This window comes from Drosophila navojoa, chromosome 2, assembly GCF_054131105.1.
Source record: "Drosophila navojoa isolate 15081-1374.11 chromosome 2, UAZ_NAV_1.0, whole genome shotgun sequence".
NCBI lineage: Eukaryota > Metazoa > Arthropoda > Insecta > Diptera > Drosophilidae > Drosophila > Drosophila navojoa.
In genome coordinates, this window is record NC_142890.1 from 12,175,637 (window position 1) to 12,193,109 (window position 17,473).

The 17,473-nt window shown below is 42.5% G+C and overlaps 1 protein-coding gene and 1 long non-coding RNA gene across 2 annotated transcripts; one reads left to right on the top strand and one right to left on the bottom strand.

Moving 5' to 3' along the window:
* The first annotated feature begins 63 nt into the window (after positions 1-63).
* Positions 64-7,202, top strand: LOC149092139 (uncharacterized). The gene is made up of 3 exons (XM_089256693.1): positions 64-114; positions 1,195-1,313; positions 5,888-7,202. Exons 1-3 carry the CDS (start codon positions 64-66, stop codon positions 7,200-7,202), a joined length of 1,485 nt encoding a protein of 494 aa, XP_089112819.1.
* A 3,745-nt stretch (positions 7,203-10,947) lies between these two features.
* LOC149092140 (uncharacterized) lies at positions 10,948-11,758 on the bottom strand. The gene is made up of 2 exons (XR_016196174.1): positions 11,273-11,758; positions 10,948-11,201 (listed from the first exon to the last, which is right to left on the bottom strand). It is a non-coding gene; the product is annotated as an uncharacterized LOC149092140 (long non-coding RNA).
* Positions 11,759-17,473: the final 5,715 nt, after the last annotated feature.

Here is a 17,473-nt window from a genome sequence, read left to right on the forward strand (position 1 = left end):
AATCAAGTAATTGGTTTCTGGTGGAATCGTTTATATCTGCCTAGATCGCCGTTTCTAGCTATAATGCCGCCATCGCGAGTAGAAAACTCAGAAATAGTTGAAGAAGAGGAAGAGGTAAGATAATGATAACATAAAAAAATTTTCTTTCACAAACAAACACCCATATCAATGTGTATGTGAACTGCTGCCGCTACCTGCTAGCGCTAACTCGAACGATATCCGAGGCATAAGCAAAAAGAACCAATATGGACAAGCGACAGCGAGCGGCTGATTTGCAATGCGCGCTGAGAACTCAGCTGCTGTGGTGCTGCCACACTTTAAAATGAATTGGGCGACTATCATAGTTTATAGAAATGGCTAGAAAAATAAGTTCGTAGGAAAGATCTAATAGAAAAAGGACATTTAAATAATGACCGCCAGAAGTTAGAAATACCAGAATCTGTATTTTACTATTGTTGTATTTAATACGCGCGAGTTGGCAGTTCCATGCATTTAGTACGCAAAGATGGCAGCTCTCAGCAGACGTGGTGAATTTAATGAAAGTGACATGAAATATGTGTAGAAAAAACACGATTTTCATAAAAAGAAAATCATATTTATAAAGTGATAAGCGTGTTTCTGTACCTAGGTTAGGGTCTAAAACACCAAAAGAGTCTGTGAGTTTGGTGCTGCAGTTAACATATGCCTGCCAAAAGTGGCCAGATAGCAAAACAGGCAGCTGCGTAAATTCGACAGACGCTTTGCAAAGCGGCCAACAACAACACAAGACAATACACACAAAAATCAATTTTCGCGCTGATTTTGGATTTAGCTGCAACAGCAAAACAAGTTTAGCGTGCTCCATTAACAAAAAGCAACGAAATATCAAGCGTTAAAGGTATGCTATGCCTTACCCCCAAACCCTCTTGCCCAAAGTACAGGCAAGAATGAAGCCCCCTACACACACACAAACGAAGCACACACACACATCTACTCGCGCATCGGCATTGTAAATGGAAGACATACTCACACACACACTGGCACTTGCGTTTGCCTTTGGTTTGACCAAATGTAAAATAGTATGCTTTGCCGTGCTGCGCCCGAGCTGCGTTTGTGACGTAGGCACAATGCTCGTGTATTTAAAACACTATGCACATGTGAATAACACTATATGTATATTTATATATTGCTTGATTTTTTCACTTCACTTCACAGATGCCACGAACTAGAAGACGCCATCACTCGAGGGATCGCTCCTCAGCCGGCACACGAGAGAAACGTAGACGGCTTGATACTGGCGATCTGTCGCCACCCTTAGCTGAAGCACCGTCGCCGTAAGTTGCATATTTCTACTCAAAATGTATTTATATAGAGTATATATGTATGTATGTCACCAAGGGCAAATATTGCTCGATGAGTAGCAGCCATATGCTTAGCCAAAAACTCAAAAATTAGTCATTTCGCTTACATTTATTTTATGCATTATATTTTGTTCTTTATAATTAGTCCGCGGCTAACCAAGACGCATCACACCAGGTCGGCAGCCAAGCGACGGAGGCATGAACTTGATGCAAATTCATCTCATATATCCAAGGAACCAACGTAAGTAGCTCAGATATGCAGTAAATTAAACTAGTTGTATTTAGTTTGTATGATTCTGAAAATAGCCTGTAAGCTGTGAATTTAACTTAAATTTATTTTAGATCAGAAATTAGTTGTTCACCTATTTTCTTAATTTTTTAAGGGGTTTCTTTAGTAGAGGCCAATGGTTTCTTTATACAACTAAAAGATAACTGAATATATGTATATTCTGTTACTTAAAGCTTAGCCTACTCATGGAAACGTGCAACATTTGAACGATCTATTTAGGATGTTATAATAGATATGTACATATATACTTTAGAGATGGGCTGGGCACACTCAAATATATGTTGTTATTCGTATTATTTCAATCAGCTCACCTCATTCATTGCTCTCTTACTAGACAACTGACTGAAAAAACAATTCATCTACATGTTTTTTTCTTGTCTTGAATTTAGCTTCTGTTTCACGAGGCTTTTCATATCTGATTTCTTGGTCTTACCGGCAAAGATCTATATGGAGTGTGCTGCGTCTGATGCAAATTCATGACAATGTCCTGCCCACGCTTCGACTCCTGCAGTGTTGGGCTTTTTCTTTTGAATGGCTTTTTAACGATCGTTTCTTTAATGATCGAGACATTAAAAAGGAACGTCAAGTAGTCCCATTGCAAGAGAGCGACAGTTTAAGCATTGGGCCATATAAGGCAGGTGAAACTCTCGTGTTCCTGTAAGTGTCACAAGTTGACTTTTTGGGCCAGTCATTGTGTGAAGAGGGGAACTACAGACTCGCCTCTTGACTTAGTCAGCTTACTGTAAATTTATGCAGTGTCTGCGATTTCTTTGTGCCAACTGCAATTAACCCGCTTCGGAGTTTTCGGGGAGGTCTGGTTGCGTGGGCGTGTGTCCTGCCCGTTGGATTTCCTTGCTGCAGTTGATTTAATTTATTCGTTTGTGTATTTAAAACATATTTGCATATTACTCAAAACAACGCTGCACAGACAACCTCTGAGGTGCGACGTTGTCACATTTATTATTGTTTTACTTTGTTATTTGTTATTTTTATAAACTTGGCCTGGCCTTTTTAGGCATGGCCTCAACCACGGACGCAACAACAGCAACAGCATCAGCATCAGCATCGGCATCGGCATCTCCTACTCTTCCCCGCTTTGGAGTCGAGGCTGCGTTTGGCTTAATCAGTGTCGCATTTTGTAATTTATTTGCCACTAGCTGTGTCGCTTTCTTTGTCGTAAACTTCTGGAATTCATGCGCAACAGTCGCCTTGTTTATTAACCTTTTCATTTTGCAATAAAAACCCGCTTGCCAAGTGTTCACAAGTACCCAGATTAATTGCTTAGGCAGCGGCTTGACTCTGCTCATTATTCATACATCTTGCAACGCGGAAGTGTTAACAAATCTGTTAGCCAAAAAACAAACAGAAGCTAAATTATTAAAATTAAATATTACATGCAAAGCAAAGGTTTCGCCAGATTAATTAGAGATATTAAACAATATATAAATATATCGAAAATTCAGATTAAGGATCAACTCTTATAACGCAATATCAAGTCCATAACTTTATAACTTAACTTTTCTTTGGAATCGTAATACATGCTAAGTCTTAGTTTACTTTTTAGTAAGCCCAAATAAAATATAGAACGTCGGATGCAAATCCTTAGTTTCTACAGGTTTCTTGCTACATCCCATGTAATACAGCAATAAAGGAACTCTTATTTCAAAGTCAACATATGTATCCTTGATAATGTCAAAAGATAATCAAATCGTACAAGAACATGAATACTTTATAAAGAGTGGGGGAGATGCTTTCTTCGCATTGTTACATACACTCGGACTACTAAATTAAACTCAGACTTACCCATTTTTGGTTACAGGGTATATAAATTATACTCAACTGTCAAAACATTACCGTATTTCCGCTATTTATTATTTTTTTATAAATTTTATTGCATATACATACATATATACAATTTCAATTGTTCAATGTGTATGTGTGTGTGTGTGTGTATGATGGGTGTCTTACTACTGTATGAGCTGTCAATTGGGCGCACACGCACAGAGTACGCGCTGCGGCGAATTCAACATGCGGCGAATCGCGCGGTGCGCAGTGTTGTTGTTGGTTGGCTAAGCACGATCTGTACGAACTGTAAACTGGAAATGCGCGTCGGCGTCAACGTCGACGACGACGCTGCGTGCGCTGCGGCGAGCTTCAGGCAACCGACACTTGTTCGCTGCGGACTTGTCGTACGAAAGCTCAGTCGCAACGACAACTTGCAAGCGAATGGAGGTGCTGGCTTCGGACGTCGCCGCCGTGCAGCCTCAACATCAGCAGCAACAATAAATACAACAAACAACAACTGAGTGCCTTTATGAAAGAAATGTAAAAAATTGCTAAAATTGCAAAAAGCAAACAAAAATTGTGTTCATAATGTGCAACAAATGCAGCTGTCAAGTGTGCAATTTGATTGTGTGCGAGTGTGCTTGCGTGTGTGCGTGCTTAGTGCATATATGAAATAGCAGCAACAACAACATAATAACAACCACTGCTGCAACAACAACAGCGTTAAGCAATTTGCTCATGCATCCTGCAACATCAGGGGCAATCGCTTTAATTTATAACCAAATTTATTTTCAATATAATTTTCAATGCTATTCACACTGCGTAGACGCCAAATGGTGCCGCCTGTTTTTGGTTAAGCAGTTAACTTGGCTGTCTTGGTTGGGTTAACTAATTTTGATAAGATACGACGAAGTCGCCAAACAGACGCCCACCCATACTTGTACCTCTGTCTATTTGTGTGTGTAGCTTATGCATATTCTTGTTGACGAATTCAACTCTTATCGTGGCCGGACATACTGATAGCGTCTTAATTGAAAGGGATTTCACGCATTTCCGATTTGAATACATTTGAAATTCGTATTACTCATGCCCCCGTTGCTGTCGTCACTTGAGTCATTAGCCAAGGTATTACCAGCTGGAGCTGGAGCTGGAGCTGCCGCAACAAGTTGTTCGCTGGTTGTGGTTCAACTTTTGTTTTGACCCGTTTGCGTTTCCTTTTCGAATCAGGTGAAAAAACTATACAAACTGAAAAAAAAAGTGTGAGAAAACTGGTCGGAGGACCTGTTGTGAGGCCACTTTCTACCAAAGCCTTGCCTTGTTTTCTTTCTTTCGTTTTTTAGTGAATTGCATAAAGCCAAAGTAAACTGGTTAGGCGCTCTTGTCGGGGTCCTATCAATGAACTTGTCAATTGGATTTGCTTTTGCTGACGGCACAGCACATGGGCGGTAGACAGGGGACGGGCAGACAAAATCGCGGCTAGGTTCAGGGTTAGTTTCGCGGCTAATTCAACTTTTCGTAATGCTGACATGTGCAACAGCAACAAAATGCGGCCAACAAGAAGTCGCATAAATGCAATCGTTCCACAACTGGCATGTGGCACAACACTTGCACAGCGTGGCAAGGGCTGCAGCTGGGGCTGGGGGGCGAATGGAGGCAAGCACTGTAAACCGAAAGACACGAACGAAATTCATAAGCCAATGAGAACGTGTTAATTACACGACAAAAAAAAAAAAAAAAAAACAAGAAACACTGCTCGATAATTTATTGAAATGAAATGAGTGAGTGGGTGGGTATTGGGCTTAGGCAGAGGAACGTGCGGAAGATCGGGGTAGAGGGACGCAGGGGCACGTGTGTGTGTGTGTGTGTGCACAGCATTGAAAATTCAATTGAACAAATTGCGCCACTTTTAAATGTTGCAGATACAAAAGATAAAGATATAATAAAAAATAAACGGAATTAAAATTTCGCGCGCGCGTTCAAAGTAAATGCAAGCAAACGTTTAAATTTTAACGAACGCCAAAAGTAGCAATAACAACAACAACAACAACGACAAGAATAATTAAATAAAAACAACAACCTTCGATCGTCGAATGATAACATCAAGAGCAAACAACAACGAATTTCATTAACAACGACAAGAACAACGAAAAGCTAACAAAATGCCCATCGTGGGACAGCAATATGCTAACGGATTTCGTCCATATAGCTCCTTCCGAGTGTCTCGTAGCAGTTGTGGCTACAGTAACAACAACAACAACAACAATACCACCAGCAACAGCAACAACAAACAGAATGAACAGCAACCGCTGAGCACGAATGGCGTCAACAGCCGAGCAGCAACAGCAACAACAAAGACAACGGCAACAACAGCTGCTGCCAAGGGAATTAGCCAAAAGAACAACACTGTCTCAAGCTCATCGTGCTCCTCGTCGAGCTCACTCAATCAACCGACTGGCTTAAGCAACGGCTTTAGTCGACAGCAGCCCTGGCGCAGCAGCTACTGCAGCAGCAATCGGCACAGGCAGCAGGAAACGCAGCTGCAGCCGCAGTTGCCATTGCAGTTACAGTTGCAGCGGAACGGCAACGTGAAGCCGCTTACGCCTAAGCTTATCAGGCGCATCGAGAACACCTGTGCCACGCCCAATGCCGGCTCACGTTATGGCAAGCCACGTGCCCCAGCGCCGCCTCCTGCCCGCAGGCCCAATCAGTCAGCGCTGCAGCCAAACCAGACCTCGAATCCCTCACAGAAACGCGCCTACCAGGCGACCAGTGCCCGCTGCGCCAAGGAGAACTATCCTGCGGCCCGGAATACCCAACGTTCCTGCAAGAACTATCCAGCTCCATTGCCACCGCAGCAGCCGCAGCGCAAGCAGCAGCAGCAGCAGCAAAATGATCTCATTACGTCGAAGGCCACGCCGCTGGCGCAGCGCCGGCAGCTGCCGACAACGCCCAAGCTAAGCTTGAGACAGCGCGGAGTGGCAGCAGCAGCAGCAGTAGGTGGAGCTGCTGGAAAGGGCGAGGGCGGTGGCTCCTCGACGGGCAGCAGCGATTCGCATGACTCGCCCAAGCTGAAGAAAGCCTTCTCCAAGAACTTTCCACAGGGACTGCCCTTTGAGGATGAGTTCTATGGCAGTCGCAATCGCAATCGCTCCTATTCGCAATCCTCAAGCAATTACAGTTTCTATAGCTCTGTGGGCGCACCGGCCACACCGCAGGACGAAGAGGACGATGAGTTTCAGCGCAAGCCCGCCACGGATGAGGCGCTGTACGTGGACTTCTCCAAGGTGGTGCACAGCCATAGGCAGCAGCGCCAATATGTGCCTGCCAGCTCCTGGATACGGGCCTCGCCCGACACCGAAGAGCTGCTCCGCAGTACACCAACTAGTCACAATGGACCGCTCACTCCTGCCCAGCAACGACGCAAGAGCGCCAAATATGCCCGCTCCATGCACGATTATTTATATAGTGATGATGCCAACACAACGAATTTGACGAACACCAAACATCGGCTCTCGGTGGTCGATGAACCCGAGGATGGATACTACAGCTATGCTGCGGGCACACCCGAACCGCAGACACCGCCAACGCCCCGAACGGATATTTATGTGGCCGCAGCATCGTGGGCGCCCAAGCCGCTCTATCCCGACCGTGTGCTGTTGCCCAACCACGTCGACAGCAATAACAACAATTGCCGCAATCTCAGGAGCTCTAAGCAGCAGCAGCAGCAGCAGCAACAGACACGACGTCGGTCCGAGCACTTGGGGTCCACGACGTGTGAGTATAAGTGAGTATCTCTCGACAAAAGCAGAAGCATGCGGAAATCGGAGCTAGATTCGAGTGGCTTCGGTGGCTTCTCCTGCTCGAGCTGTTGACTAAGCGTTCTGTCAGCACTTAAAACTTGAGTCGTTCCTCAATTTGTTGACGTTTGCTCCCTCGCTCTCTCTCTCTGTCTCTCTCACTATCTATCTTGTGCGTCCGAATTTGGTCAAGCACACCGCCCCTACTTATACGAACGAGCCATAGCTTAATGAGTTGAGGCAAACTAAGCGCCGCTTTTGTACCGCACGGCTCGGCGCGGCGCGGCTTGGCGATTTTTATGTTCTACGTGCCGCTGGCGTCAGCTCTCGGTCCTCCACACTCGAGTGGCACACTTCATATGGAGCAAGCCATATTATTTTGGCCTCATTTGCATTTGGGCTTTGAACTCTCTGTCAAGCACTTGCCGGGGTTACCTTTCTACGACTTGTGTCCATGTCACCAGCCCCAAATAAAATAACAATTGTGCACTTTCATTGCATAAGTCTGTAGCTAGAAATTGTGACTAAAAGCAGCATAATGTTTTATATCAAATATAATATATATATAGTATTTAATTCCTAAATTCAAGCTCCATTTGCTAGCAACGAGCTCAGCTTAAGTAACAATTGAATATTGGGTTATGATTATTTTATTTTTACTCTTTCTAAACATGTTTTGTACCCTGCTTTCCATTTTTTTTTTTTTTTTTTAATTTTCGTTTTCAAATATTATGACCGCAATTATGTCAGCAGCTGGCGCAGGTAGCCACGTACGGTTCTGCTGCCCGTAGAGGTGGGCTCGGTTGGGTCGACTTAACAGACTTGTCTTGGGAGGGGCTTAAATACTTCAGTTATGCCGTGTAGTCTTGGCTCTTGCTACACTATTTTTATTTTTATTTTTATTTTGTTGCTGGCTTTTTTTTTTTTTGCTTCTGTTTTGCTCTCGAGCTCGTTTATCTGACGTTTATCGCGCTCCAAAAGAAACCGGACTTGTCTCCATAGTCCATATACGCTCATAATCGATGCGACTACCGCCGGCAGCAACAACAATGAGAACAATGAAGCTGACTCGACGCTGTCTTGACTTCTGAGCGCACTATTCTCGAGCAGTTCCGACAACTGCAAGGCAGGCCGAAAAATTTACACATGCAACGCATCGCGCTCCCCTCGCACCCCTCGCACTCCGCGCACAGCATTCAGAAGCGCCGTTAAACCGCAAGTTGGGTATGGATTGGGGGGGGTGAGATGTGATATGAAATGATTTATATTGTTTTTTTATTGACTTCCTATAAATGCACTCAGCCAAAAGCTGATTGACTACAGTATAAAACAAAAATAATAATAATATTAATAATAATATTATTGCAATCTTTGCAATCAGTTAAACGAAATTTCAATGCTTCCTTTTTGAGTTGTTTATTTTGGTGTTGTTGTTGTTGTTGATCGAGCAACAACACAAAGTGCGGGCGGCCATTTGCCATTGGCAGTTGCCAAAATATTTGTTAGCTTATTGTTGATTTCGCTTAACCGTTTGTTTGTTTTCGTTAACTGTAATGGCCGGCCAGGCTGCTGTGGTTGTTGCTGTTGTGTTTCGAGTGTGTAGGGTATACATTACATTACGTTCATTGAACCTCGCGCAGTACGCGTTCGATCTCTCTCTTTGAACAATGAGTGCCTGCATAACGGCCGACAGACAGGCGGACAGACCAACTGCTGGACAGCGCTGACTCAGTGCCGCTGCTCGCTCCTGACACGTTCGATCGGCTGCCCCCGCCCTGACGCACAAAGCGCAGCCGCAGCGGACCCAACCAAGTTGTCGAACGGTTGCCCATTTCTCTTTGTCATCTCTCTGTCTGTCTGTCTATCCGTCCGTCCGTCCGTCTCTCTGTCTGTCTGTCTGCTGCGCTTTATTTGCAGTGCTCGCAATTTGTTTGATCTGCGCTCGGTGTCTTTGTGTCTGGCGTTGGGCCTGTTTGCGCAGACGCAACCGTTGACCTTGGACGTTGGGCGAATTCAAAGGCTCGCCGCGACGCCCTCGATTCGCTTCGACGCCCAGATCGATTTACATAAAGCCGTTACTCATGCGCCCAGTGCGCCCAATACGCGCGATCTCTTTTCCCCCTATATTTGTATTGTATTATTTATATATTCTTTTTACAATATTTGTAACGGCACTTTATTGTGTCATTTATGGCAATGACAACAACAACAGCAACAACTACAACAAGCAGCAATAAAGTAGCAAAAGTTGTCATCGCTTCGCTTTTAGCCGAAAATTCCGGTTTCTCATTATGTTTCACTTAAAAAATACTGACCTCTACTTTAATCAAAGTGGAGAAAAAAATGTGGCTGAAAAAGAATCGTATAAAGTTATTCAAAGATTTGCCAAACCAGGGCTACCCAATTGCCTTTGCGTTCTTTTCTGTACAAATACATATGTTAAACAGTTAACATTAAGCTGGAAATGGAAGTAATATTGTAGCTTCAAGGTCTATCTTCAAATTCTGGCAAGTAGAACTTTTGATGATAGTCTACCCGGTTATTATATATACATATATGTATGTGTATATATGCATATATGTATATATATTTTTAGCAATTAATTCTGTTTCAGCAATTATGTTTTGTTTTCAATTTCGTTTTAAGACTTTAATCATTCCCAGTGGTTTTACTAGACCATCTCTTCGTTTCTATGCCGCACAGTGACGCATGCGTTCATAGTTCAATGGAAGCACAAAATCGAACAACAATAATAATAACAAATTATTAACGCTTTTTATTGTGTATTTGTTGGTTGTTGAATTAGGAGGGAGGTTAGGCAGAAGGGGTTACATACATACACATATGTACGGTACGCTTTTGCTTAATGTATTTTATGGCATTTTCAGGGTCAACACAACAACAAAATATTTAGATATGAGTATACATATATGAATTTCTCGAATCGCAGCAAATGTTTGTTGGCTGCTGGTGGGTTTAAAGTGTCTCAGCTGTGCTCTATGCAGTGCTCTATGTAAATCGTGCGAGAAACTGGTTTTTCGAATGATTAATTTCATAAGGCAAGAGTCAAAGAAACTTTTCTCACATATTTCGATCCATACATACATACAAACATACATATATTTACATATCACAACAAAACGTTCAGAGAGTTTTTTTTAGTGAAGTGCAGAATTGACTTTTGTTGCCTTTGTCAATTTCTCGACATTTGTCACAACTCAAGCAGGCAATTTTGCAGTCATAAATATGCTGGAATTCAAGTATGCATATATCAGGAACTTGGCCAAGACAAAGACGTGTGCGTGGCGTTTGTTAAGACAAAGGGGGGTTTACATAAGAAAAGAGGTATTTAAATAATATAAAGAATCGGTCAAGGCCAGCACAGAACTCGAGATAGTCAAGTATTTGCTAGGAAGCAGCCTTGTAATAGGGGCTGGGCGAGGCAATCAAACTGTGACACTTGCGAAAAATGTGCCTTCGATAGATCTATATGTACACCTATGGGTGTGCCGTGGGTGTCGGAGATTGCTTAATATCGTTACATCATTAATAATCGTATCTTATCACAATTTCAATATATAACAATAAGTTCTTATTTGCAATCACTGGGTGGCATAAATTTATATTTTCAACATTGATAAATGGGTCACTGAGCAGACTCGTCGACTCATTAAGCAGGAATAAAATTAAGTTCTCAATAGATATAGAAATCGTAAGCTCTCCGTAAGAGAAATACTGCTGTCCACATGGTTTCATAACTTTATTGATAGCTTTCCATTTTATCTTATCTTATCGGCTGTGAACCAATTTTCCGAGACTTGTAGCATATATCTGGAGTATCTTCGATTGCTAACTATGTTAAGCGTATGTCTGCTATTGAACTGATTTTGCAGTTGATATTACCTTTGGGTTCGTTCTGCTGTACTATATGCTCATTTATATCCGTCCAAGCCAGTTGACCCCAGGGCACTCACTCGCCTGGCCAATTACCTTAAGCCGAAAGCAAAGAATTATTGCCTTCCACCCAAATTGGGCAGCTACTTAATGCGGGCTCGACTTACGTGTGTACAAGTGCGAACCGTTTCACAAGTCCAAAAAGTCGACGTCTCGTCATTAATATCCAATTAAGTTTGCCATAAATGTTGTTCTAATTTGCACGCGTCGCGTCATTAATCAAAATCCAGACCAGAAATACAACATATTGAAAAAGTTTCGCCTATGTCGCCCAAGTCTCAGTCTCTCAATCTTGCCGTGCTGCTTGAAAATTAGCTACGTTTAAATAATTTATTAGCTCAATACACCACGCTGAATCTAGTCCCATTAACATAATACAAATGTCGGTACAATTATTTCATTTAACATGCGCATTTAAGTAGCTAAAAGACGTGAAAAGATTTGTGAGCTTCGATTTGCATTCAGTTTTACATAAAAGTGTTAATAACAGACGAGTTTAACTTAACATGAAAGTGTTAGCAACAGCGGAAACGCTTAACACAACATGTCTGTTAACTTAACATAAACCTGTTATGCTACTAAATAGAGCAAGCAAATTAATTTAAATTGATTTTAATTATGCATTATATTTATATGTTATTTTATTTTTATTTATTTTATTTTTTGTGGCACTTTAACCAATTATCTCATTACACTTGCAAGTGAAAAGTGTTCTCAATGCGGCGTACTTAATAAGCAACTCTCGCTTGTGCATATTCCTATTATGTATTAACTACCGTATTGCCTTAAGAGGCACATGCTCAGCTGCCGATTCGGCGTCGACGTCAGTCAGAGATCTTTTGTTGGTGCGTCTGAGGCTGGCCAAAAGCCAACAAACAGCCAAGAGATTTGAGCCTACATAAAAAACCGTTCGCTGACTTCTTGACTGTTTGTTCAGCTTGGCTTAAAGTGAGCGCAGGCGTTGAGCTTTTTGTCATGTATATACATATGTGTATGGGTATGTGTGTGTGTGACTTTGCAGCTGTGCATTCGCATGTGTGTGTGTGCGTGTGAGTGTAACGTACTTGTAGTCAAAGTCACTTTCAGCTTCGTTGCGTTCTCATAATTTTTGTGACCAAATTTAGAGTCGATCGCAGCAGCCGCAACAGCAGCCGCGCAGCACGTGTGGGCGAGCATAAGCCCAAAAACAAAAGTAAAGAAAAACAAATCAAATTTTGTCGTATTTCGCTAATCTTTAGAAAAAAGTCTTGAGCACAGCTGCTTTTATTTTTGAGCAGCGTTTACCTTATTAGCATACGGTCTTGTCTTCACTTCTTGGCCGCAGCGCCTGCCTAGGTCAGTTATCTCCCAACCGATCAGATCGTTTGGATCGTAGCTGCTGCTGATTCACGCTAAGATCTTGGCTACATGACAATCTGCCCACCCGCATACGAAGCCCGCTTGGGCGTGTCGTGTCTAAGTGTGTGTGTGTGTGTGTGTGTGTGTATACAATTGATGTAATATGGCTACCGTTGTTGTTATTGTTGACACAGTTTCTGGCCTCGCACAGTTGTTGCCTCTGCCTTTGGGTTAAGCTCCGTACTTAAGCTTTGACGCTGGGGATTTTGTGCCGTGTCATAGGCCTTGCCACTTGGCCGACGACTTTTCAGACGCAATCTCAAAGGCATGTTGCGCTGTGCTCTGGTGGGCAGACAGCCAGCCAGCCAGCCAGTTAGCTAGCTAGCTAGCTAGTCAGCCATCCGGCCAAGTTGATTAACTTGATTGGTAACGCAAATTCGCAACTATTCGCCAACACACACACAGAGAGAGAGAGAGAGAGAGAGAGAGAGAGAGAGAGACAATCTCGACGGGAAGGGGAAGCGGCAGCAAGGCAGCTTAGCGCTGTTAAGTAGCTTTCCATGTTGACTCCATTTACTGTCCAATTCTCTTGGCTGAGAATAATTCGACAGTTGCTGGGCGTTGCGTCAAGGACGGCCATTCATCTGTGAGTCGGATATGTGGAGCTCTAAAAATATATTATATAATATATACATACATATGTATATGTGCATAGTATTAAATAATTCTAAAGCTTGTGAACTCGTTTGATTAATTGAGTGTGTTTCTCTTTATTCATTTATTTGCATTTGTATTTTGTATTTTTTGCAGTTTTGATGACAGTCTCGTGTCTTCCCGGCGACGCAAGGAGCGATCCAAGCGTTCGCATCGCAAATCGCCAGCCACTGGCCGGCGTCAGCACAAATACCGTTATAGGGAGGAGACCTCACACTCGAGCTCAAGGCGCCGGCATCGCGATCGCGCCAAGGACGAGCGCGACAGCGGGCGCAACAATCGCCAATCGCAACCTAAGGTAAAAACTTTTCATTTTCTAAACCTTAAACCATGCAAAGCAAACGAACGATTTTAGGCTGAGCAATTCAACAATAATTTTAATTAAAAAACAAAGAAAACACCAAATTCATTTATTGATGGTAAAAGAAAGATTAAGCAATTAGTTATTTAAGAAAAAAAAATCGAAATCGTATACACACACACATGGCTACGTATCTATGTGTAAACCTGATCAAGTTTTCTTCGTATATATATTTAAATGTGCTCACCTTAGCCGCTTGCCAATTTTGTTGCAATTTTGAATGAATGTTGTCGTCCTCCCGATCAGTTATCAAATCACCGTGCGAGACACGATGCTGTTCTTTAAGCGTTATTTGGAAAAGTCGCAGCTAGCGGCCAAACAGTTTGAATCTGCGCAGATTCCTTGCTACATCAAAATGCGCGAGATTCCCGGACCCCAACGCATCGATCATCATCGAGATCTGTTGCTGGAGTGCTCCTCGCTGCGCTACATGCCCTACACAGAGGATTGGATTGTCATCGAGTACTTTGCGGATCACGATAGTGATTACCTCGTAAGCCTCCAGCCTGATTGTCGTAATACCTTCCGTTCGTTCCTTCATCAGCTGTCTTGAGAGGCAACTGTTTCAATAATAAGCGATTGCAATGCATCCACTATCTTGTTCTGACCTGTGTTGTCTCTCTCTCTACACTCGGAAAGAAAAACTCTTGTCTGATTTTGTTTTCGTTTTCTTCGTACACTTACTCAATTTCCCCCACTATATATGCTTGATGACTCTCGCAATCGCTCATCTTATCGCCTTGCGGTGCTGGCTGTGCTAATTTTGTGATTAAATTGTAATCATTTGCGAGCTAAATATATAATCAATCTCAATTCTCTTTGTGGCTCGGCACACGAGAAACCACACACGGATTAAATAGGACAAGAATCGTCAGACTCGAGCTAAAAATCACCGTTGATTGTGAGATTTTGATAGATCATTATGTTGAGCAAAGAAAAAATTAAAAATAAATGTTTATCAGCAATTATGATATATATCCATGTTCCACCAAATCAAGGTTATATTTACCTGAATTCCAGGTCTGATTAAACGACAAACTAACCTATCTAATCTTGATCAACCAAAGCATTTCGTTAGAATATTAAGCATGACTTTGACAAGTGATATCAAGGTGCTGTTAACTCGTGGGACTCAAGTATCTGATAAGGCGAACGCGATCGACCATCTCGAAATATAAACTAGATCAATTGTATAATATATATGTATAAAGAGAGATAGAAAGAGAGAGAGTGTGTGTGTGTATGTGATGATAATCTGTTGAATTAATTGCTCTGCCGCGGGTCTGTCTGTCCTCGTTATTTTCGTTCAATTGATCATTTGACATTAACGCTCGTTGGGTGGGGCGGGCAGTGGCCAGCAGTCAGTCGATGGCAATTCAGTGGACGAGCATTTGTCGACTGTCGCATTCAAGAAGCTCATCAAGATTCAGTTCTTTCGGCAGTTGGAGCAGCAATACAAACGGCGGCAATATGCCCAGGAGGCGACGACGGCGGCGGCGTCCACTTTAAATGGCAACCGTAATGGGGACAATGGGAATGGGAATGGGGCTCTGGTCAGCCGTTGTCGGCTATTGAAGCGTCAACGTAATCTATTCGATTTGGCTGCACTTTGCGATATGCCCGTGGACCGTTATACCGGCGATAGTTGGATTCTCGATGAGTATTTCGTCGATCACACCGACGACTATTTAGTGAGTGAGCGAACGGGGAACCGGGAGAGCAAACACTCACTCACACTCACACTCTCTCAGTACTGCATGATGTGGGCTGCATGATTTGCCCCCTACACAACTCGCTCTCCCATACACACACACACACATACGCTCTCACTAATCACCCACTCTCTCTCTCTCTCACACACACTCTCTTACTCTCTGGCTGGCCAGCTGATCGGATGCGCGCGCAGCTGCTCCTCCTAGCGCCTGTATTTTGCCATTTGCTCAAAAAGCGTTTTCGCCTTGGGGGCCGACGCCATTGGGGTATAAAAATATACCACACACCAACAGTAAAACGGAAAATCCACAATGCTCGGCATGCTTTTTCGTTTGAGCATTTTCCAAATCTGAAACTGAAACAGAAACAGATTCAAATCTTCGTTTGTCGGTTGTGTATCGTTCTCGGCCAACGTACGTTTGTTGAGGCCTTTGGCTAACGTGTAACGGTACGTGTTTCTACACGCGTCTATCTCTCTCTCTCTCTTTCGCTCTCGCTCTCTATCTCTCTTTTTTTGTCATACCTCCATCTCACTCCAGCTCACTAACTGTCGCGAATTTGTTTATAATTTGACGTGTGTTGCGTGCGTGTGTGTGTGTGTGTGAGTCTGTATCTGTGTGTGTGTGTGTGTAGGGAAAATCTATTTGAAATACATGTTTAGCGATTACTTCACTTGAATTGTCCAAAAGGAAAACGCATTTGCCCCTGAGACCAACTGCAGATATATAAATAAAAAAAACAACAACATATAAAACAATTATAAAGAGCATTTGTTAAGCATCGAGCGTGACATAATCAGGCAGCCCAAGGAACTAAATAAAAAACGAAAAACAAAAACTTGAACAAATTTAAGTGCTTTAAAAATAAAATCGAAACAGCAGCAAGAACAACTACAAAAGAGCCGCACATACACAAAAAAAAAAAGAAAGAAGAAGAAACCGTAAAACATTAGATAAAAAACATGTATTATAAAGTATAAAGTACTTGCGTAAATTGTCGCCCCAAAGACAATTCGTGGTCCAAATGGGTTTTTAATGTGCCATGCGTTTAGTTGAATAATAATCAGAAGGCCGAGCTGTAAAACTGTAAAATCGAGGCCCCAAATTTGCACTCAATCAGGTCTGAAGGAGGTGCATTTCGTTAAGCAGAAGAAGAAGAAGAAGCAGAGGCAGAGAGTACAACAGGGCGGCCAACCAAATCAAAACAAAAACCTAAAACTAACAAACACAAGCAACAACAGCAACAACAACAACAATTCAAATTACACAAATGGAGCACACACACACACTCATGAAAATGTATCTATATGCTGTATACACACACAAGTGCATATGTACATATATAGTGTATATGCATCAGAGATCAACAGGGATTATTCATCAACAGCTAGCCGGGCAGAGTTCCATCATGTTGATCTATGATGATGCTGCTGCCTTCTGCCTTCTGCCTCCTGCCCTCTGCCTGCTGTCTGCCTCCTCTTCTGCTTGTGTTCGCCAAGTTATTTTTGTAATGTTTGGTTTTATTTTTGGTACGCTCGTTTATTTCCACAAAAATATAGCAAAAAGTCCAAGCACACACATATTGCCCATATAAGAAAACGAGCCCAAGCTATAGGGAGAGGAAGAGATTTTTCTTAGTTTCCAATACACTCGCACGTTCTGTGTGATATTTAGACCTGACAGGCAGAGATTTGCAAAGGTACAGCAGTAAATGCTCGTGCAATGAACTTTATAAGAAAGTACGCAAATTGTAAAGTTTACTTCATTTTTATAAACAATTTACAGTTGTAAAAACTCAGTTTTCTTTTTCTGAACAAAATCTGAAATCTAAAATGAAATTGGCATTAAAAAACCAACTGTTTACCTAGCTGATTCATGGCAAGAGGTAATACTGTACTATGCACACACACACACAGACACATATGTGTGTGCATGTATACACTACACAACTACTGTGCGCCAATTTACGTGCGTTGTCGTCTTTCTTGCTTGTCTTTGTTAAAAATAAAAACAGATTTCGAACCGAGAGGCACACAGAGAGGAGGCTGGCAGAGGCAACTAGCTAAACGAGATCTATATACAATATATATGTATGTATATATACATACATAGGTATATATAGAGAGATGTACTTTCGTACAGCCAGGGCCGTCACTCACTTGGACACATGTAGTCGCCCCATT

Bases quoted from the DNA above. Each gene is read 5' to 3' on its own strand.
- LOC149092139 (XM_089256693.1), top strand. From the start codon at position 64: ATGCCGCCATCGCGAGTAGAAAACTCAGAAATAGTTGAAGAAGAGGAA. The intron at 115-1,194 runs GTAAGATAATGA...TTCACTTCACAG, and splicing joins TAGTTGAAGAAGAGGAAGAG to ATGCCACGAACTAGAAGACG. The intron at 1,314-5,887 runs GTAAGTTGCATA...CAACGGCTTTAG, and splicing joins TTAGCTGAAGCACCGTCGCC to TCGACAGCAGCCCTGGCGCA.